General features: G+C 49.4%; 1 protein-coding gene across 8 annotated transcripts in view; it reads left to right on the top strand.

Annotated features, from left to right (window-relative positions):
• UBR5 (ubiquitin protein ligase E3 component n-recognin 5) overlaps window positions 1-23,359 on the top strand; it is a 1,605,594-nt gene that overhangs the window by 1,128,151 nt on the left and 454,084 nt on the right. For all 8 annotated transcript variants that reach the window (XM_069220579.1, XM_069220580.1, XM_069220578.1 and 5 more), the window contains one exon: window positions 7,427-7,695. In XM_069220579.1, coding sequence (XP_069076680.1) covers window positions 7,427-7,695 — 269 coding nt within the window. The remainder of the gene's footprint in view (window positions 1-7,426; window positions 7,696-23,359) is intronic.

Below are 23,359 nucleotides of genomic sequence, written 5' to 3'. Positions count from 1 at the left end.
GGTACACTACATGCCCTAGATGTCCACTTTCTGTGATGCATGGGCATCACCATGTCCAGAGTTCCTAAAATGCACCACACACGATATGGCGGAATTTCCTAGATGGTATCCACTTTGGGCTGGCTATCCTAGGGTGTGCCGAGTCCACAAATTTGACAAGCCTCCCGCATAGCTAATTGTCCCTCCTGTCTAAGTGCCTGGTGGGCCCTGGGGTAGGGGAGTCAGCATCTTCCTCTGAGGAAGGCCAGATCTGCATACTAAAGGCAGTGGGCTTCTTTGAAGCTTCCTACCTTGGAATGCAGATCACTCTGTGGGGAGGGATGTTCCACATCCCAGCCCGGAGATGCTTTGTTTCTCACCTCCAGAGAGTGAAGGATTTCTTCCTGGGAGTCCAGATTCTCGTCTGTTGGTGGCAGAGTGGCTAGAACTGGTCAGTGAGCTAACAAGCGGCTTGAAGGTTTTTCAGGGGGCACATCTAAGGTGCCCTCTGGGTGCATGAATGTGGCATGGGTAGCTCTCTACTTTTTACCTGCTATCTGATGTAATTTAGACTGAAAGTTCACTGGGTTCCTGCTAAAAAGGTCCCCAGTGCCAGATCTCTTTCCCCAAAACTGCACAGTCGTTTTCCCAATTGGCAAAACCGTTAGCATCCTCTAATTCCCAAGTAAGTGTTTCCCCTGGTGCCTGGGGTACTAAAGAGGGTCCCTAAGGGCTGCAGCACGAATTGTGCTACTCTTAGTGACCTCTCACCAAGCACAATAGGCTTCCATTGCAGGCTACATGTCTTGGAGGAGACCACAGTGAAAACACAGCATGGTCACATAGCCTGTGTGCAGTGTTATAGGAGGCTGGTGTGGTGTGTGGTGGACACCTATAGTGTTGGCCCGCTATACCAGGTTCAGGAAACCCTTATTAGTAAGTGTTAGTGTCTAGGAAGCCAGGGCTCTCTAGTGGCAGCTGTGGTGAGTAGCCAAGACGTATCTAGGAGAATTGTAAAGCAGTTGCAATACCACAGTAGTCACACAACTTAACACACATGAAAGGAACCACACAGGGTTGCAGAAATAAAGGTATTTTATTATAGTAACACTGAACTAGAATACTATAGGCAATACCCCAATTCTGGAGGTAAGTACAGTAAGTACTGGGGATTAGCGTCAAACATTAGAAAATAGCAAGCACCCTCTAGGGGGGGCCAAACCATATACTAAAATAGTGAAATGCGAAAATGGGTCCCCCACGTGAGGATATGGAGCAGTTGGCCAAGGGCTGGGAGAGTATGGAACCCCAAGAGGTGAGTATCTTGAAGACCACTAGCGACCAGGAGAGCAGAGGTAATTTACCTGGTCGTCTCATAGGCTAACATGGGGACTTAAAATTGGAATAGTGCAAGAAGAGTACCAGATTGGTGGAACCCAAAGGGGGAGATTCCAGAAGAAGAGGACCTGTGGAAGGAGGACAGAGTCCAGTCCACTCAGGAGTTTCCAAGGAGGGCAGGAGACAATTCCATGGGTGAAGATCCGGGACGATGGTAATGGATAAAGGCCAACTGCAGAGACCAGGAGCTACAGAAGAGTCCCTGAAGAGAGCTGACCTTCGATGGTCACTGGAATGCAGACAGGTCAGTGGTCAGGAGGACCACCAACAAGCAAATTCAAGTCTGAGCTGAAGAAAATTTGCAGGGCTGGAGAGGACCAGCAAGGTCCTGGGGACTCACCCCTTGGAGTTCCGGGCTGACCCTCAAAAGACAGGAGAGCCAGCAGAAGCTGTCGGAGCTCCCACATGCAACCCACTGGCAGGAGGTACAGTAAGTCGCAGTGAGGCCCATGTAGCACACCTGAAGAGGAGTCCTGTGTTGCTGGAGCAGCAGAGAGGAGACTGTCCTTGCAGTGGTAGAGTGCTGAAGGCTGGGGCTTCTTGAAGCTTGAAGATCCCTCGGGCAGTAGTCAAAAAGCCTTGGTTGCTGCAAAAGTTGTGGTGCACAAGGATTCTGTCTTGGAGGGCGAGACAACGGCTCACCTTCTCCCAAGTTGGACAGAAGACAGAGGTCCCCTGAGGAATCACCACCTGTTTTAGAGAATATTTGCAGATCCAGAAGACAGGAGATCTCAGCAACCGGTCTTCGTTGCCTTAGGTGCCTGCAGATGCAAGAGTGTGAGTCCTTCACTCCAAGGGAGATGTCTTCTTACTTCTTTGATGCAGCTAAAGTCTTGCCTCCCCCAGAGGATGCACAGCCGGGGGAATGTTGCAAAGAGCTGACAGAAGCCCAGTTCTTTACTTTCTGTGCTAGTCAACGACGAAGCAGAGAAAGTTACCTGCAGTCAATAGTTGACAGAATTTTTTGACGTTTAGGAACTCCTTTTTTTTTTTTGTTTTTTAGTCTGTCTGCCAGTCTGATAAAGTATGCCCCACGAAATGGTGGCACTTAAGTCCTACTTTTCCTATCACAGACAGTTGTCTGTGACAGACCCCCATTTTGTTGCGTTTGGAACTTGAAGCCGGACCATGATTCCTAGACTTGTGAAGACTACAGCGCCACTAACCCTAATTGGGGGGGTGGGGTGTCAGGGACGCAACTCTACTGGACTGACCATTCAGCTGCTCCCAAGGGCCTCTGTTCATCCTGTTTCCAAGATGGCAGATCAAATGGCTACCTGGCATAGCACTGGGCACCTTCCTAGGGGAGGAGCTGGACAGGGGGGAGGTCATTCTCCCGTGCTCTTTGTGGTTCACGCCAGAGCAGGATACTGGGGGCTGCAGAACTGGAAGGAACCAGTTTTGCAAGTAGGACACCACATGTGGCCTTCAAAGCAGTCTTGTGGTGCTCAGGCGCACTCCCACCCTAGCCCAGAGACACCTATTTAAAGGAGAGTAACACATCTCATCTTTAAATGAAATCCTTTGTTCTGCCGTCCCCTGCCCAAGTTTAGCTCAGCAGTGGGAGGGCAGAACAGCACTGGCTTGCACTCAGAACCTGCAAGGCTGAACAGGCAGCTATGGTGAATCCTCTAGGGAACCCCCAAAGTACATGATACCATGCAACTAACAATGAAACCAGTGTAGTTGCATGATTCCAACATGTTTGATACCAAACCTGACTAGGTTCGGTGAAACCATAATGTAGTTGGACATCTCGTAATGACCAGTATCCACTAAATACTTTGGAATGCTTTCTTCACACCTTCAAAGCCCAGAAAATGGAGTCTGGGGTTTGAAGGGGTGCCTCCGTTTGTGCAGGGGTACACTTACACTTAACACTGCACCCTGCCCTTGGGCTGAAGGGCCTACGTTAGGGGTGACTTATAGGGTCAAAGTGTGGTGTCCGCAATATAAAGTAAACCTTATACCTGGTATGAAAGGTGCATGCACCATTTCACACAGGCTGCAATGGCAGGCCTGTAGACACCGTTTGCATGGGCCCCCATGGCTGTCATAATACATGCTGTAGGAAGCTGGCCTGATGTGTGGTGAGCACCTATGGTGTTCTCACCTTATACCAGGTTCAGGTATCCCCTATTAGTGATGTGTAGACAGTGCCTCGGAAGCCAGGGCTTTCTAGAGGTAGCTGTGGATGAGCACCCAAGACTTATCTAGGAGACATGTAAAGCTTATGCAGTACAACTTCAGTCACACAGCACTTACACTCATGAAAGAACCACACAGTGTTACAAAAATAAAGGTACTTTATTATGGTAACACAAATACTGAAATGCTGTATAGGCAATACTCCACTAGGAGGTGAGTAAACACACTTATATACACATTAGAAGTTGGTGAGTAGCATAGAAAGAAATAGCAAGCAGTAAAACAATAGTGAAGGCCCTAGGGGGCGGCTAAACCATATACTAAGTAAGTGGAATGTGAAAGGCATTCCCCCACCCAAGGAAGTGGAATGAGTAGAGGGGAGCTGGAGGAACTAGGAACCCCAAAAGTTAAGTACCAGGGTGCCCCCCAGCGACCAAGAGAGAAGAGGTAAGTACCTGTTTTTCCCCAAACCCACAGGAGAACTTTGAAAAAGGACTGTGCAAGACCCAGACAAGACTGGAAGAAACTAAAGGTGGATCCTGACAGAAGAGGACCTGCAAAAAAAGAGGACCAAGTCCAGTTCGATTTGGAGTGTCTGGCTGTGGCAGAGGACACTATCCACCACTCTGTGGATGGAGGACCAGGTCGATGGTGGATGAAGAAAGTAAGCAGTGCAGCACAGGAGCAGGAGTACCAGGAGTGATGCAAGTGATGTCAGACGTCGGCGGTCGTGTTGCAGTAAGTCAGTGGTGCTGGAAAACCACCAGAACCCTTGGCAAAAGTCGGTGAAGAAGGTTTTGCAAGGCTGAAGCGGACTAGTAAGGCCCAGGGGACCCGACCCAAGGAAGAGAGGCCGAGGTGACCCTCAGCAGCCTGGAGAGTCACAAGAAGACCCGTGGGCAGGAGTCACAGGAGTCGCAGTGAGGCCAACTCAGCAAGCCTGAAGAGGAGTCCCATGTCGCTGGAGCAGCAGGTAGGAGACTGCTTTGCAAGGAAGAGTGCTGGAGGCCGTGGCTACACTGAGCCTGAAGATATCTTGGAGGAGGAACAAACAAGCCTTAGTACCTGCAAGAGTCGCAATGCACAGGGGTACCGTCCTGCAAGGAGAGGCAAGGGCTTACCGTCTCCCAAGTTGGACAGCTGGTAGAGAGGACCAAAGGGGGCCACTCCAGACCACCATCTGTGATGCAGGATCAGCACAGTTCCAGAGGAGAGAAGATCAACGCAGCGTGTCGTCGTTGCAGTTGGTGCCTGCAGATGCAGAGGAGTGACTCATTTACTCCAAGGGACAGTCCTTCTTGTGGAGGCTCAAGACTCATCGCCCTTAGAAGATGCACAGCCAGGGAAATGGTGCAGTTGCTGGAAGGAGCCGGAGAAACAATGTTGCAAAGCGGAGTAGTCACTAGAGTTGCAGATTGTTGGTTCCTGGAGGCTCCAGTTGCAGTCCCAATGGCCAGAAGATGAAGTAAACGATGCAGAAGAGTCCTGCTTGAATTTTGCACATCGAATCTGAAGACGCACCCAAGAGGGAGACCCTAAATAGCCCCGTTAGGGGGATTGGTCACCTAGCAGGGTGACCACCTATCAGGAGGGGGCTGGTATGTCACCTGCCTGACTTGGGTAATCAGATGCCCCTAAGGGCCTCTGCCCACCTTGGATTCAAGATTGCAGAATCAAATGGTCACCTGGAGGAGCTCTGGGCACCATCTCTGGGGTAGTGATGAATAGGGGAGTGGTTACTCCCCTTTCCATTGTCCAGTTTGGCACCAGAGCAGGGGCGGGGGTCCCTGGACTGGTGCAAGCCGGCCTATGCAAGGGGAGCACCAAATGTGCCCTTCAAAGCATACCAGTGTTTTGGGGAGGCTACTCCTTCCAAGTCATGTAACACCTATTTCCAAAGGGAGAGGGTGTTGCCTCCCTCTCCCAAAAGAAATATTTTGTTCTGCCTTCCTCTGCTTGAGCAGCCTAAGCAGCAGGAGGACAGAAACCTGTCTGTGGGGTGGCAGCACCAATGCCTTGGGTACGTAAGTACCATATACTAAGGACTTAGAGGGGAACACTAATATGCCTATAAAGAAGAACTTAGCAACCTAATTTAGGGGGAAGAACATGGACCCTGGGGTCCTGGTTTGCAAGATCCCAGTATAATGCAGTCAAAATACACTGGTGCAAGGCAAAAGGTTGGGGCAACCATGTCAGAAACATCCTACTTTCCTACAGTGTCGCCCTTTAAAACCACCAGATCCACACTATGAAGGTAATGTAATAAACAAATGTCTACGACTGACCCTTTCGAAGTCTGTCTATGGTGCCTGGGGTCAGACCATGACTCCAAGACCTGTGTAGACTGTTCCTAGATGAACCTGAAAACTGTTTGGGAAGGCAAAGTCAAACTCTATTGCAAAGCACCAGAATACACAGTGCCCTGACTGTTGACAATCAAAGGGAAGGTTCTGCTCCACAAGTTGTTCCCGTGGTAGGTCATTGTTGCAGTCAAAGCCTATATTCCCTGAGAACAGGCCTCCCACCTGGTAGGTGGGGGGATGCTTCCCACTAACGCACTCCTCCCATTCTCTGTTCCTTTATTGTACCTGATCTTTGAGGCAGTGGGACAAGATGAAAGATCTCACTTTGGCTGCAAAGCCTGAGAGAAACTGGACAATAGCAGGAAGATGCACATTCCCAGGATTAGACGAGTGCATCAACTTTCATAAAAGATAGACCTGATTAGCTTTGGTCTCTTATTGACCTATGTGGAATGTTGGTAGATCTTTTGAACATGCCAAAGAGGCTCTGCATGCTGTGTAACAGAATTATCACAGTGAAGATAACATTTGCAAGGCTGGCTTAAATCTGAGGTCCTACCTAAAGACTGGCCTACTGGGACTATAGGAGAAATGAGTAGCTTACTAACCTGTACAAGGAGCTGGATTTTATTACCATCTAGTTTGTGGAAATAAAGTAACTGTCTTTCAAAAGTTGGCAAAGCAACACTTTTTTTTTTTTTAACCCATTAGTACCCTTGCAGAATATTGTCTAGTAACTAATGACTGCTGTAGAATCCTCTGTTAATGTCTCACATCATTTCTGAGCAAAATGTATCTCAATGAATATTCATGCGCATTAAGACTTGGCCAAGATTTATGCTTGACCATGTTCTAGCCAGAGGTTAAACTTTGGAAGGTATTACCGTCCAGCATATCTCTAGGTTGAATAGCATGGTGGGCAGTCCAATTTTAAATACCTGTCAGGCAGGATTGGTGAAATTTTTGCATACTTTAATCTAACATTACTGTTTAATCTAACAATACTGCCAGAAGAAGCCTTCTGGTGTCAAGCAGTTCTTGAGAACTTTTGCAATAAGCAAACTGGTAATACGTAGACAGTTCACTTTTATGATGATTATTTGGAGTTTTACATCAGATGATAAATCTACCTATCCTCTTTTTTTCATAACCAGTTTCTTGCTTTGCTATTTGATTAGCCACTTGTGTCTGTTTGCTGTTTATTTTATTCTGTGTTGTCTCTGGCTTGGGGAAATTATTTCCCAAGTAAAATGGCACTGAAAGTTTTTCATACATGAAGAATTACTGCCAAGGAGGTTGCTGAGGCGGCTCCTGCTTTCTGGTGTCTGTTGTCTGTATACACGTTTGAGTTTTGGGTGAGCAAGAACCTTACTTCTTTAGTTGATCGATATACAGGGGGAGAATGCACCGTTAAAAAAAAAAAAAAAGTCTGAAGTTATGTAATGTTTGTTGATAACATATTGTAATTCTAAATTAGAATGCAAATCTTCTTTGTTGTGAATTGATTTTCTCTATGAATATAACTTTTTTGTGTTAGTTTTGGTATGTTTGTGATGTCTAAATTGTTGCTGTTTTTTATTTATTTTTTGCATTAGCAAATTCATCTGGTTTGATGTACATTGATCAGTCAAACTTGCGCCGAAGCAGCAATGTCAACACAAGTGCCGCAGCAGCAGCCGCTGCTCTGGAAGCTAGCAACGCAAGTAGCTATTTGACATCAGCTAGTAGTTTAGCAAGAGCATACAGCATTGTCATCCGACAGATATCCGACTTAATGGGTTTGATTCCCAAGTACAATCACTTGGTATACTCACAGATTCCAGCAGCTGTCAAACTGACATACCAGGATGCAGTAAATTTGCAGGTAATCTAGATCTAATCTTGATGTTTAAAACCTGTCAGTTTTTCTAAACTCATTATTTACTGTTTCAAATATGTTAATTTTCATATTAGTCTTAATGTTAAATACAGTTCTCCATTCTAGCAAGTCCCCAATTACTAACATGTTATTGGAGTGGCCAAGAGTTTTTTTCTTACCAGATACATTGGAAAATTTAAATTGGCAGTCCTGCAGTGGCTGTGCAAAATTCTGCCTCTATTTAAAATTGTTTTTTTTGGGGGGGACTAATCCAACAATGTAATATTCTATTGAATCCTCAACAGCTTCTTAATCCTCTGTCGTCCTCATATAGAACAGCTTCACAGCTCACCTTTTGATTTTTAAGGCTTTCATTTATTCTAGATTTGACATAATTTAATTACATTTTCATCATGTTCAATTTCTTGTACCTTAAGTGCATTTTCCTTAGTTAACACTGTTCCTGGTCTGCAGTATTCATCTGATAGACTTCTAGCTGCAGATTCCTTACCTTTGATTTCTCCTCAAGAATCAGACTGGAAGATTTTTCGTGAGCAGTGCCTCTACGCTCCAGTAAATGGTGTTGATCTGCTCTGTGTCCGACATCGGTGTTGTCAGCACCAGAAATGATGTTGCTGTACCTACATAGGTGCCACCCAGTTGCGCTGGCATCTGTTCTTTTCTTTCCGTGCTAGCTAGTGCCAATCCGAGAAGAGTTATCACTCAGTCAGTGTTTGACTGGACTTTTTTGACTTTTTGTTCAAAATTTTTGAAGTTTTGCCTCCTGGTGTGCTGAGGATGTTGTCACACAAGACTGGTTTTAAGCCCTGTGGATCCTGTCGGTGACGCACCCACACCTCATCTGTCTGTGATGTTTGGAACGCAACCACAACCCAGAGTCATGCTCCGATTGCTGGGACATGCATCCGAAGGCTTTGCAGCAGCGGTCCTTATAGCTGCAACTTCACACAGGGCGATGTCCTGGTCGAAAAGAAAGGTTCCGGGACTGGTTGCAGAGCCCAAAGTCGTCTTCCCATTCTAAGCTCTCGGTACAATCGGGTAAGTTGAGGCACAAGATGATTAAAAAGTCAAAACAGTCTTCGACTTCTGCCCGCCCAACTTGACAAGGGAGGGTGTCTGCATTCTAGACCTGTCCCTCTCCGTGCCTCCCCTACTTTCCAGGCTGCGGAGTGACCCCCCCACCCAACTAAAGGAGTTTGAGGGCATGCACCTCTTTACTGGGCAGTCTAACCCCATCAGCACGATTTTGGGCCCCACAGTCAGATGGGGCCGCATCTGGTTCCTTGCCAGTGGCTTCGCCCTCCGCTGTGATGGACCCAAAGGATCCAGACCTGGATCCAAACCAGCGCCGGTTGTACCATCTCGACCTTCCCCAGCACTGGTCCCTATGCCAGCACTCTGTGCCTATTGGCAGCTCCATCCCCATTGTCACTGCCAGCTCAGACATGGAGTCGGGTAGGCATAGTCTGATGCCGGCAGGAGCCTTCCTTCCTAGATCATGGCCTTAGCCCTGTTCCTTTGGGCTAGGCCTCGGGAAAGACTGGAAGGGCTCACTGTACCCTTTAGAATATCAGCCTAATGAGAAAGAAATTACCTGGGGTGAGAATCTGGGTCAAGACGGTGGACTGGACACCTCTCTAGATACTGGCAAGCTTTCTACCCCTACCGTGGCTATGGAGGAGGGGGCTTCATACGCAATAGTGGTGAGGAAGGCAGCTGAGGTCCTGGACCTTCAAAGGTCCTCGGTGGCAGTCAAGACTCTTCTCTTTGCAGAAGTGCTGTAACATGCGAAACCCAGCACCAGTTCACTGATGCACTTACGGATGTCCTACTGGATACCTGGCACATGGGCTCCTGTGAATAGGATGATTACCTTCTGCAAATGCTCTGCACCTGGGAACCCCAACTTTCCTCATGCAACATGCAACACCTTACCCCTGAGAGCTTGGTGGTCCAGGCCCCAACTCCACAAGGTCTTTACATACCACTCCCCTGGATAGGGAATCCCAAAGACTGGATTAATTTGGGAAGTGTAGGAAGTTGGCTCTGTATATACTATTTCAAAGTAAGAAATAGTGTGCACAGAGTCCAAGGGTTCCCCTTAGAGGTAAGATAGTGGCAAACGTAGATAATTCTAATGCTCTATTTTGTGGTAGTGTGGTCGAGCAGTAGGCTTATCAGAGGGTAGTGTTAAGCATTTGTTGTACACACACAGGCAATAAATGAGGAACACACACTCAGACAATTCCAGGCCAATAGGTTTTTATATTGAAAAATATATTTTCTTAGTTTATTTTAAGAACCACAAGTTCAAGATTTACATTAAACACTTTAAATGTAAGGTACTTCACTTAGATACTTTAGGAACTTTGAATAAAAGCAATATCATATATAGTCTTTGTAAAAATGGCAATAAGCTATTTTCAAAGTGGACACAGTGCAAAAAGCAACAGTTCCTGGGGGAGGTAAGTAAAGGTTAGATTAGGAGGTAAGTAAAACACTTAAAAGTCTCAGTTGTGGGGCATAGGCAGCCCACCGTTGGGGGTTCTTGGCAACCCCAAAGTTATCACACCAGCAGCTCAGGGCTGGTCAGGTGCAGAGGTCAGAGGTGCCCAAAACACATAGGTGCCTATGGAGAACAGGGGTGCTCCGGTTCCAGTCTGCCAGCAGGTAAGTACCTGCGTCCTCCGGGGGCATACCAGGGGGGTTTGTAGAGCACTGGAGGAGACACAAGTAGTCACACAAAACACACCCTCAGCGGCACAGGGGCGGCCAGGCGCAGTGTGCAAAGCAGGCGTCTGGGTTTAGGTAGGAAACAATGGAGGGACTCAGGGGTCACTCTAGCGGTGCTAGCAGGCACAGGGGGGCTTCTCGGTTCCTTCAGGTCCTGGGGGCTGCTGGTGCAGTGTTTGCTCCAGGCTTCGGGTTCCTTGTTACAGGCAGTCACGGTCAGGGGAACCTCTGGATTCTCTCTGCAGGCGTCGCTGTGGGGGCTCAGGAGGGTCGTCTCTGGGTACTCACTGGTTCGCAGTCGCCGGGGAGTCCTCCCTGTGGTGTTGGTTCTCTGTATCTCGAGCCGGGGGCGTCGGGTGCAGAGTGTGAAGTCTCACGCTTCTGGCGGGAAACGTGCAGTCTTTGAAAGTTGCTTCTTTGTTGCAAGGAAGTAGCTGGTTTTGAACAGGGCCGCTGTTCACAGGAGTTTCTTGGTTCTTTAGCCCAGGGAAGTCCTCTGAGGCTTCAGAGGTCGCTGGTCCCTGTCAGATGTGTCGCTAGAGCAGGTTTTCGAAGTTGGAGACAGGTCGGTAGGGCTGGGGCTAAAGCAGTTTTTGTCTTCCTCCTTCTCTGCAGGCTTGTAGGTCAGCAGTCCTTGTTTCTTCAGGTTTGAGGAATCTAGTTTCCTGGTTCTGGGGTGCCCCTAAATACTGAATTTAGGGGTGTGTTTAGGTCTGGGAGGGCTGTAGCCAATCGCTACTGTCCTTGAGGGTGGCTACACCCTCTTTGTGCCTTCTCCCTGAAGGGAGGGGGGCACATCCCTATTCCTATTGAGGGAATCCTCCAAAATCAAGATGGAGGATTTGTAAAGGCAGGGGGTCACCTCAGCTCAGGACACCTTAGGGGCTGCCCTGACTGGTGGGTGACTCCTCCTTTTTTTCTTCTTTCATTATCTTCCCTGGACTTGCCGCCAAAAGTGGGGGCTGTGTCCAGGGACGGGCATCTCCACTAGCTGGAGTGCCCTGGGGCATTGTAACACAAAGCTTGAGCCTTTGAGACGCACTGCTAGGTGTTAGAGTTCCTGCAGGGGGGAGGTGTTAAGCATCTCCACCCAGTGCAGGCTTTGTTTCTGGCCTCAGAGAGCACAAAGGCTCTCACTCCAGGGGATCAGAAACTCGTCTCAGCAGCAGGCTGGCACGACCAGTCAGTCCTGCACTGAACAATTGGGTAAAATACAGGGGGCATCTCTAAGATGCCCTCTGTATGCATTTTTTAATAAATCCAACACTGGCATCAGTGTGGGTTTATTATTCTGAAAAGTTTGATACCAAACTTCCCAGTATTCAGTGTAGCCATTATGGAGCTGTGGAGTGAGTTTTTGACAAACTCCCGGACCATATACTTAATATGGCCACACTGTACTTAAAATGCTTAAGAATAGAATTAGAAGCTGTAGGGGGCATATTGCTCATGCAGCTGTGCCCTCACCTGTGATATAGTGCACCCCACCTTAGGGCTGTAAGGCCTGCTAGAGGGGTGACTTACCTATGCCACAGGCAGTATTTTGTAGGCATGGCATCCTGAGGGGGATACCATGTCGACTTTGCCTTTTTCTCCCCACCAACACACACAATCTGCAATGGCAGTGTGCATGTGTTAGGTGAGGGGTCCCTTAGGGTGGCACAACATAAGCTGCAGCCCTTAGGGACCTTCCCTGGTCACAGGCCCTTGGTACCACTGGTACCTTTTACAAGGGACTTATCTGTGTGCCAGGGGTGTGCCAAATGTGGAAACAATGGTACATTTTAGGTGAAAGAACACTGGTGCTGGGGCCTGGTTAGCAGGGTCCCGGCACACTTCTCAGTCAAGTCAGCAGCAATATCAGGCAAAAAGTGAGGGGTAACTGCAACAGGGAGCCATTTTCCTACAGGTAGTAGATGTTTTCTTCCGCCATCCTGGCTTTGTAGTGCGTGAACACCACATGTCTTTTGGGCCATTGTTCCCACACTCTGTGGGACACAGTTGCGCAAGTGTCGCCACAGGTTCTGCAGGAGGCCCAGGCCATACTCTCCCAGGCTGTTGCTGATGGGAGAGACGCAGCAAGCTTCACAATTCATTGCACACTTGACATGACCGAATGGTTAGGCAGAGTGGTTTCCACAATAGTGACCCTGAGGCGCCCCTCTTGACTGAGGACTTCTGACTTTTTGGGGATATCCAGGCTTCCCTTATGGAGGTGCCCTTCTATGGCACCTACAGGAGGCTGGCTCAGAATATGGTGCACACCTATAGGTGTGGCGCCCTGTCCAGGCAATCCTTAATGATAGTGTAAGTGGTTCCAGATAACCAGAGCTCTCAGAGGGTTGCTGTGGTGTGGCACCTTACACTCAGTCCAGGCAACCCTTAGTGATACTGTTTTGGTGCCTAGATAATCAAAGCTCTCTAGGGGTAGCTATGAAGAGCAGCTCATGCTTATCTGGGAGGAGTGTAAAGCACTTACAATACCACAGTAGTCAGTCAGTAACTGTTCACAAGAAGTAACCACACCAGGTGTTGCAAAATAAAAGTTTCTTTATTACAGCACTGTTACTATAACATTTGTATATCTCTGTAGGAAAGTCACTCTTTTGGCATGGTAACCCCCACATTTTGCCTGTTTACCAGTGTGTTTAGACTGTGTTCACTGACCCTGCTGACCAGGACCCCCGTGATTGTGCTCTCTCCTCTAAATTTTGTTGCTTTGGTACCATTTACCCCCCACAATTGGCATACTGGTGTACCCATTGTAAGTCCCTAGTATATGGTACTTGGGTACCCAGGACATTGGTACTCCAATGATTCCCTCATGGGCTGCAGCATGTATTATGCCACACAAAGGTGGCGATGCAAACTGTCTGCAGGCCTGCCATTGCAGCCTGCGTGAAAAGGTTAATCCACCCTTTCACTGCTGGTCACTGCACCAGGTTACTGTAGGTCACCTCTATGGTATGCCCTCTGTAGGAAGTTGGCTCTGTATGCACTATTTCAAAGTAAGGAATAGTATGCACAGAGTCCAAGGGTTCCCCTTAGAGGTAAGATAGTGGCAAAAAGAGATAATACTAATGCTCTATTTTGTGGTAGTGTGGTCGAGCAGTAGGCTTATCAAAGGAGTAGTGTTAAGCATTTGTTGTACACAAACAGGCAATAAATGAGGAACACACGCTCGGAGACAATTCCAGGCCAATAGGTTTTTGTATAGAAAAATATATTTTCTTAGATTATTTTAAGAACCATAGGTTCAAGATTTACATGTAATACTTCAAATGAAAGGTATTGCAGGTAGGTACTTTAGGAACTTTGAATTAGCAAAATAGCATATACAGTTTTCACATAAATGACATAGCTATTTTAAAACTAGACACTTAGTGCAATTTTCAACAGTTCCTGGGGGAGGTAAGTGTTTGTTAGTTTTTGCAGGTAAGTAAACCACCTACGGGGTTCAAGTTTGGGTCCAAGGTAGCCCACCATTGGGGGTTCAGAGCAACCCCAAAGTTACCACACCAGCAGCTCAGGGCCGGTCTGGTGCAGAGGTCAAAGTGGTGCCCAAAACGCATAGGCTTCAATGGAGAAGGGGGTGTCCCGTTCCAGTCTGCCAGCAGGTAAGTACCTGCGTCTTCGGAGGGCAGACCAGGGGGGTTTTGTAGGGCACCGGGGGGGACACAAGTCCACACAGAAAGTACACCCTCAGCAGCACGGGGCGGCCGGGTGCAGTGTGCAAACATGCGTCGGGTTTTCAATAGGTTTCAATGGGAGACCAAGGGGTCTCTTCAGCGATGCAGGCAAGGGGGGGGCTCCTCGGGGTAGCCACCACCTGGGCAAGGGAGAGGGCCTTCTGGGGGTCACTCCTGCACTGGAGTGCGGATCCTTCAGGTCCTGGGGGCTGCGGGTGCAGAGTCTTTACCAGGCGTCGGATCTTAAGAGCAGGCAGTCGCGGTCAGGGGGGGAGCCACGGGATTCCCTCTGCAGGCGTCGCTGTGGGGGTTCAGGGGGGGCAACTCTGGCTACTCACGGTCTCGCAGTCGCCAGGGAGTACTCCCTGAAGTGATTGTTCTCCACAAGTCGAGCCGGGGGCGTCGGGTGCAGAGTGTCAAGTCTCACGCTTCCGGCGGGAAACGCAAGTTGTTCAAAGTTGCTTCTTTGTTTCCAAGTTGCAGTCTTTGGTGAACAGGTCCGCTGTCCTCTGGAGTTCTTGGTCCTTCTAGATGCAGGGCAGTCCTCTGGGGATTCAGAGGTCGCTGGTCCCTGGGGAGAGGGTCGCTGGAGCAGTGTCTTTGGAAGGGGGAGAGACAGGCCGGTAGAGCTGGGGCCAAAGCAGTTGGTGACTCCTCCTTGTTTTTCTCATTATCTCCTCCGGCCTTGCCGCCAAAAGTGGGTCCATGGCCGGACGGGGCGGGCAACTCCACTAGCTGGAGTGCCCTGGGGTGCTGTAACAAAGGGGGTGAGCCTTTAAGGCTCACCGCCAGGTGTTACAGTTCCTGCAGGGGGAGCTGTGAAGCACCTCCACCCAGTACAGGCTTTGTTACTAGCCACAGAGTGACAAAGGCACTCTCCCCATGTGGCCAGCAACATGTCTGGTGTGTGGCAGCCTGCTAAAACTAGTCAGCCTACACAGATAGTCGGTTAAGGTTTCAGGGGGCACCTCTAAGGTGCCCTCTGTGGTGTATGTTACAATAAAATGTACACTGGCATCAGTGGGCATTTATTGTGCTGCGAAGTTTGATACCAAACTTCACAGTTTTCAGTGTAGCCATTATGGTGCTGTGGAGTTCGTGCATGACAGACTCCCAGACCATATACTCTTATGGCTACCCTGCACTTACAATGTCTAAGGTTTTGCTTAGACACTGTAGGGGCACAGTGCTCATGCGCTTGTGCCCTCACCTATGGTATAGTGCACCCTGCCTTAGGGCTGTTAGGCCTGCTAGAGGGGTGACTTATCTATACTTCATAGGCAGTGTGAGGTTGGCATGGCACCCTGAGGGGATTGCCATGTCGACTTAGTCTTTTTATCCCCACTAGCACACACAAGCTGGCAAGCAGTGTGTCTGTGCTGAATGAGGGGTCCCCAGGGTGGCATAAGATATGCTGCAGCCCTTAGAGACCTTCCCTGGCATCAGGGCCCTTGGTACCAGGGGTACCAGTTACAAGGGACTTACCTGGATGCCAGGGTGTGCCAATTGTGGATACAAAAGTACAGGTAGGGAAAGAACACTGGTGCTGGGGCCTGGTTAGCAGGCCTCAGCACACTTTCAAATCAAAACTCAGCATCAGCAAAGGCCAAAAGTCAGGGGGTAACCATGCCAAGGAGGCATTTCCTTACACTCTCCTAGCCAAGAGGACAGGGCGCAGGTTCCTGTGTGTGAGGGCACCCCTACATGAGCAGAGGTGCCCCTACGAACTCCAGTTCTAATGCACTGGACTTCGTAAGTGTGGGGAAGCCTTTTTACCCATGTACTGGTCCTGTTACATAATGGTCACTCCTAACCTGGGCATTTTGTGGTATCAAACACGTCAGAATCATACCCCACTACTAATGCCAATATTGGTGGCATTCCATGCACTCTAGGGGGCCCCTTAGAGGAACCCCCCCCTAGTATTGCTTCTGCCAATCTTCCAGGGTTTGCGGGCAGCCCACGCTGCTGCAGCCCCTCACATGTTTCTGCCCTCCTGCTGCTTGACCAGCTCAAGCAGGGGGAAGGCAGAACAAAGGATTTCCTGTGGGAGAGGGAGGCAACACCCTCTCCCTTGGAAATAGGTGTTACAAGCCTGGGCAGGTGTAGCCTCACCGCGCCACTGGTTGCTTTGAAGGGCACATTTGGGGCCCTCCTTTCATAACCCGGTTTGCACAAGTCCAAGGACCCCCCGGTTCCTTCTCTTGAGCGGAACCACACAAAGGAAAGTGGAGTGACCACAGCCCTGTCCAGCACCACCCCAGGGGTGGTGCCCAGAGTTCCTCCAGGTGGGCACTTCATTCTGCCATCTTGGAAACAAGATGTGCATAGGCCCCTGGTAGCATCTGGTTAGTCAGGACAGGTGACTGATGTCAGTGACACGCCCCCCCACTCCCCTTTCCTCAAATAGGTGGTCACCCTGCAGAGTGACGAAGCCCCCTGTAAGGGCTATTTAGGGACACCCTTGTGGGTAGGTCCCAAGATTTGGCGTGCAAGACTCCACCAGGACTCCTCTGCATTGACAACATCTGCTCCTCACCACCGGAGCCACTGCCGGACTTCACAGGAACTAAACAAGGCTGCAGCGCCCAGGACGACCTCTCCTTGCAACATTGTATCTCCATCTTCTTCCAGCATTTGCTAATCTTTCCTCGGATGTACCAAAGAAGCAAGAAAGAATCTCCCTTGGAGTAAAGGAGTCAAACCCCCGCATCTGCAGACACCTAAGGCAACGATGTCCAGCTGCTGGCATCTGCCCCCCACAGGAACTGCATGGATCCTCCAACACAGGTGGTGATGCTGGGTGGTCATCTGGGTTCTCTCTGCCCTCAGTCCAACTGGGGAGACGGTGAGCCCTTGCCTCTCCTTGCAAGACAGTACCCCTGTGCACTGCGACTCTTGCAGCAACCAAGGCTTGCTGACTCCTCCTCCAAGGGATCTTCAGGCTCCAAGTAGCTCCGGCCTCCTTCACTTCATCCTTGCAAGGACAGTCTCCCCTCTGCTGTTCCAACGACTTGTGACTTCTCTCCAGGTGTGCTGATGGGGCCTCACAGCAGCTTACTGTGCCTGCTGCCTGTGGGTTGCCTGTGGGGGCTGCAACTGCTTCTGCTGGCTCACCCACCTGCTGAAGTTCAGTCCGGACTCTTCGCCAAGGGTTGATTCCCCTGGACCTTGCTGGTCCTCTTCCTCTCTGCAAATCCTCTTGTGCCCAGATTTACATTTGCCAAGTCTTGTTGGTGGCCCTCATGACCACTGCCCATCTGCCACCTGGCGACCATATGGGACACCACAGCTGATTTTTCATCTTCCCTCGTTGATCCGGATCTTCATCCACAGAAGGGTGGGTAATGGCTCCTACCCCACCTGGACACTTCTGTGTGGCCTGGACTCTGTCCCCTTCTTTTGCAGGTACTCTTCTTTAGGAATCTACTGTTGGGTTCCACTGGACTGGTCCTGGTCTTCCAACCTTCCTTTTCCAAGTCCTCTTGTTAGTCTCTAGTGAGACCATGTAACTTATCTCTGTTCTCCTGGTCGCTGGGGGTCACCTACGTACTTGGCTCCTGGGGCCCAAGTTCTCACAGCTTCCTTCTAACTACTCCACATTCTTGGATTGGATTGGAGACACCACTTCACATTGCATTATTTTAATATATGGTTTGGCCCTCCTATAGGACCCTTGCTGTTTTTCACTAATTCTTGCCAAGGCTTGTTGTTTCTATTAGTTAATTCCTAATACTTACTGTGTATATATAGCGTGTGTAACTTAACTCCAGTTGGGGGACTGCCTATAAGTAATTATTTTAGTGCTACTCTAACCAAGTGCCCTTATGTTTGAAACACTGTGTGGTTCCTTTCAGATTTGATAAGTTACTGTGTGACTGCTGTGGTATTGCAATTGATTAACTAATAGGGGTTGTCTGGATCTAGTATAAGGTGCAAATACCATAGGTATTCCCCTCCCCCCCCCCTCCACATACCAGGCCAGCTTCCTACAATCTCCACCTGGAGATATCAACACACAAAAGTAAACACTAAGAAAGTGATATAAGAATGGAGGTGCCCAACCAAGATAACTGTTAGGATCCCAGGGTTAGGGGAGTAGGAAACAACCAGAGGTAAGAACTAGAAATCCCGCAGTCTTCCGGGTGCAGAGCTGTGATTGAGCAAGGTGTCCCACAGGCTAATACAGGACTGTTGTGGTTGAATTTTTATGAATTCAGGACCCTTCCCAGGGGACCCCGAGGACACCAGTTGACACACTGAATGTTGGAGAGTGCCCCCACCCATGGATACCCTGAAGACCGGAGTACCTATCCCGGGAGCCCAGCTGCTGTCCCGATCTGTAGACCAAGCCGGTGGAACCAGGAGGTGGATTCCAGACGTGGAGAGCCTAAATAAGAAGTTGATTGTGTCTAGACAAGTCGGAGATGTCCAGATGGTGCAGGTAGGCAATGCCTACTCTCTTGGAGGTGAAGTTCTTTCAGAACGGTAGAAGAAGAAGTCCAGCTGGGGAGTCCAGGTGGATGCAGGAGATCCTTGGAGTCGCCCACAAGCTGTCCCACATCAGTCGCTGGATTGCAGAAGGGTCATTAACCAGAAGGACCACCAAGAAGCCTTGGCAAATACACATAGCTGATGCAAGGAAGATTGCATGTTTTGGAGGACCAGCAAGGTCCTAGTGACTAGACCCTTGGAAGGGAGTTAGAGCAGGCCTTCAGCAGCGAGAAAAGCCAGCCTAAGTCAGTGGAGCCCCCATGAGAGACCAACTGGCACATGGAGGCCTCAGCAGCACAACAAAACAGGGGACCTTCACAAGTGGACGCATTGCTCGTAGGATAATCCTACCCAGGTTTTTTTTTTGTCTCAGTTGTCACGGGTTCCACCACTTGACGTTGGCAGACAAAGGATGATGTTGGATTCAAGCCCCATGGTGATGCATTTTTAATTCTTAATATCTAGCTTTGCTGTGTGCGTGCATGAATACATAGTCACTCATATATATTATTTTCATTGTTGATGTGTTGTATGTTCTTTGATTATTGTTCCACTGCTGTGATTATTTTAATAGTTGCATGTGTTGCTGCATTCACATTAAGCGTTCACGTTATTATCCTTTTTGCAACCTGGGAAGTGCCTAAATAAATTCATTACTCCGACTGAGTGCTGCATTCTTTGTATTCCTTAAGCTTTGTTCCCTCCCAGTCTGAGCAAAGCAGAACAGGGCCTCTGCATATCAATTTTCAAGATGGCATAATCAAGTGGTACCTGGCAGAGCTCTGTGCACCTCCCTAGGGGAGGAGCTGGACAGGGGGGTGGACACTCCCCTGTCTATCGTGCAGTTTTGCGCCACAGCGAGAACAGGGGTGGGAGGGGGGGGTTCCTGAACTGGTGCAAAGCAGATTATGCAAGGAGGGCAGTCTGGTGGAGCCCGGAGGCCACCCTTCCCAGCCCTTAGACACCTAATACACAGGGGGAGATTGTCACACCTCGCCCTTGCAGGGAATCCTTTGTTCTGCCTCTCCAGCTGAGCCAGGCTTGCCAGTAGGAGGGCAGAACAGTGTCTGGGATCAGCAGCAGCACAGGCTGGCAGCTAGACTCCATAAAGCTGCACAGGCAGAACAGGGGGATCCTCTACGGAGCCCCCTAAGTACATGCTATCATGCAACTAGCACCAGAATCGGTGTAGTTGCATGATTCCAACATGTTTGATAGCAAACATGCGTAGGTTCGGAGAAGCCATTATGTAGTTGGACAACTCGTGTTGACCAGTGTCCTCTGCATACCTTAAGATGGCTTCCCAGCACTTACAAAGCACAGGGAATGGAGTTGCGGGTTTGTAGGGACACCCTGCTCATGCAGGGGTACCCACACACTTAGGAACATGCACCCTGTCATTGGGCTGAAGGACCTAACAGATAAGTGACTTACAGTGTCAAAGTGCAGTGACCAGGATATGAGGCAAGCCTTATATCTGTGGTTAAAATGTGCATGCACCATTTCACTCAGGCTGCAATGGTAGGCCTGCAGACACAGTTTGCATGGGCCCCCACGGGTGGCACAATAAATGCTTCAGCCCATGGCGGAACCCTGGTGTACCAATGCCCTGGGTACCTAAGTACCTTTTACTAGGGACTTACATGAGTGCACCAGTATGCCAATTGTGGGTGTAAACATTTAGCAAGCAACCAAATTTAGAGTAGAGAGCACTGGCTCCCTGGTTGGGAAGATCCCACTGCACTAAAGTCTAAAAGATACTGAGACCAGTCAAAACAAGTGGGGGGGGGGGGGGTTCTACAACCAGATCCTTAGTCCAAATTCACAACTCATTGTTGCTTGGACATCACTGATTCCATTGGATGAGCCATGGGCACCAGTGTCACCTTTCATTGCTATGCCTGACTGCGGTCGTCTGTGGCGATTTCCAGTCGGCCATTATGAACATGCCGTTTCACGCAATTCTTTTTTTGGGGACCAGGCACCGGTTCCAAGGGAGCAGGGCTACAGCACGATTCTTGGGCCTGTCTGCTTCATCTTTTCCATTAGCGGTTTCAACAGGCACACTGTACCAAGGTGGCCAGCATTTTTATGGCAGAGGCCATGATTTCTATCAACTCCGCGGTCAGGGTCAACAAGCTAGTCGGACTTCTGCCCCCAGATGCCCCCCCACACGCGCAGCCTCACTGGCCAAACCCTTTTAGCATGCTTTTAGTGGAGCACAGCCACCTTGTTGGAGGCATATAACATTAGACAGGTGGATCCTGCAGATGTTGAGAAGGGATATTCTCTATAATTCATAGCCACTCCACAGCACATTCCACCAACCCCGGATCAACTGGCAGAGGACATTTGTCTGTCTTATTATAGGAAGTGCAAGCCCTTTTGGTCAAAGGGGCTATGTAGTGGTTATCTACATCCTATACTGGTTTTGGTTGTGTAGGAAGCTGGCCTGGTGTGTGGTTGGTACCCAAGGTACTTACATCTTATACCAGGTCCAGTTATCCCTTCTTAGTGACGTGTAGGCAGTGTATAGAAGCCAGGCTCTCTAGAGGTAACTGTGGATGAGAAGCCAAAGGCTTATGTAGGAGACATACAAAGCTCATGCAATACCACCGTAGTCGCACATTACTTACACACATGAAAGAATACTCAGTTGTACAAAAATAAAGGTACTTTATTTTTGGCACAGATGATGACAAATCACTACAGGTGACCCACCCTTAAGAGGTAAGTAATACACTAAATATATACACTAGCAATCAGAAATAGGCATGGAAAAGATTAGAAAAAAGTGCAAACTGTAATAACCAATAGTGACCCTAGGGGGAGCACAGACCATATACTAAAAAAAAAAATAGAATGCAAACAAGGTACCCTCCCCTAGGTAAGTAAAATGTGTAAAGGAGAGCTGGGGGTATTAGAAAACCACAAAGATAAATACCATAGTACCCCCCAGCGACCAGGAATGCAGGAGTAAAACACTGGATTTTCCCCAAACCACCCAAAAGGAGGCAAAGAAGAAAAATAAGTCACCCAGAGAAGACTGCAAGGAAACCAGCGGTGGATTCCAGAAGAAAGAAGATCAGTGGAGTCCAGGAGGAGTAGGAGGTGCTACCCACCCAGATGTGGATGCAGGAGTTGGTTGACTGTTCTGAAGAACAGGTCACCACTGCAGCCCAGGAGTCAGAAGAGTTCCAGATGGATGCAGAAGATGTCCCATGCCGAAAGGAAGATTGCAGACGGGTGTCGGTGCAGGATTTCCACCAACAAGCCTTGGCAATGGCAAACTCGCGGGGACCAGCAAGGCCCAGGAGGGGGAGTCACAGTGGTCCTTAAGCATTGTAGAGAGTCCACAGGAGCAGAGGCAGCACCCACAGGACGGGGACACGGATGCCACAGAAGGAGCCCACGCAGCACTGCAAAAGTGGATCCCACGTCACAGGGGAACTATGCTGAAGGCTGGGATTTGCAGGAAGGAGTGCTGGGGACTGAATCTGCACTCTGCCTGAAGATCCCTTGGAGGAGAAGCAAACAAGCCTCGTCAGCTGCAAGAGACGTGGTGCATAGGTGTTCTGTCCTCTGTGGGAAGGCAAAGGCTTACCTCCACCAAATTTGGACAGCTGGCAGAGAGCACCAAGAGGACTACTCTGGACCACCACCCGTGATACAGGATCCACAAGGCTCAGAAGGAGAAAGGATCCATGCAGCCAGTTGTCACTTGTTGTAGGTGCCTTCGGTTGCAGGAAAGTGGCTCCTTAACTTCCTCCTCCTTCTTGTGCAGGATTAAGAGTTGCAGTCTTCTGGAGGATGCACTGCGAGGAAACTGTTGCAAAGCTGGCAGGAGTTCTGGATACAATGTTGCAGAAGCGTCTTCCTTGTGGATCTGCAGCTTGTAGGTTCCTGGAGGGTCCAGCCGCGGTTCTGGAGGCCAGATGTCAAAGTAAAGGTTACAGAGGAGTCCTGGTGGAATCTTACAAGCTGAATCTGAGGACCCACTCCAGAGGAAGATCCTATACAACGCAAAGAGAGGGGGCTTGTTCACCTAATCAGGTAACTGACCTCACCTGCCTGGCCTGACCACTCAGATGCTCCCAGAGTTCCCTGACAACCTTGGAATCAAGATGGCAGAATCCAGGGACCCTTTGGAGGAGCTTTGAACATCACCCCTGGGGTGGCGATGGGCAGGGGATGGGTCACTCCCCTTTCCATTGTCCAGTTTCGTGCCAGAGGAAGGACTATTGGGTAGTATTGGGGTATGATTCCGACATGTTTGATACCAAACATGCCCAGGTTCGGAGTTACCATTATGTAGGTCGACATATGTAGTGACCTATGTTCAGTACGCTCTTAAAATGGCGTCCCCACACTCACAAAGTCCAGTAAAATGGGGCTGGAGTTGTGGGGGCACCTCTGTTAGTGCAGGGGTGCCCTCACAGATAGGTACCTGCACCCTGCCCTCTGGGCTGAGAGGGCCTACCATAGGGGTGACTTGCTGTGACCTGATGCAGTGACCGGTAGTGAAACCTATGGGTGGCAGAGTAACTGCTGCAGCCCATAGGGTTCCCCTGGAACCCCAGTGCCCTGGAAACCGAAGTACCATATACTAGGAACTTATATGGGAGGACCAGTATGCCAATTGTGGGGAGAAAAAATTACCAGCAACCAAATTTAGAGGAGAGCGCACATTCACTGGAGGCCTGGTTAGCAGGATCCCAGTGAACACAGTCAAA

The sequence above is a fragment of the Pleurodeles waltl genome, chromosome 2_2 (assembly GCF_031143425.1).
Source record: "Pleurodeles waltl isolate 20211129_DDA chromosome 2_2, aPleWal1.hap1.20221129, whole genome shotgun sequence".
NCBI classification, from domain to species: Eukaryota; Metazoa; Chordata; class Amphibia; order Caudata; family Salamandridae; genus Pleurodeles; species Pleurodeles waltl.
Note: the sequence above shows the minus strand (reverse complement) of the source record. Positions and strands in the feature narration are given on the sequence as shown.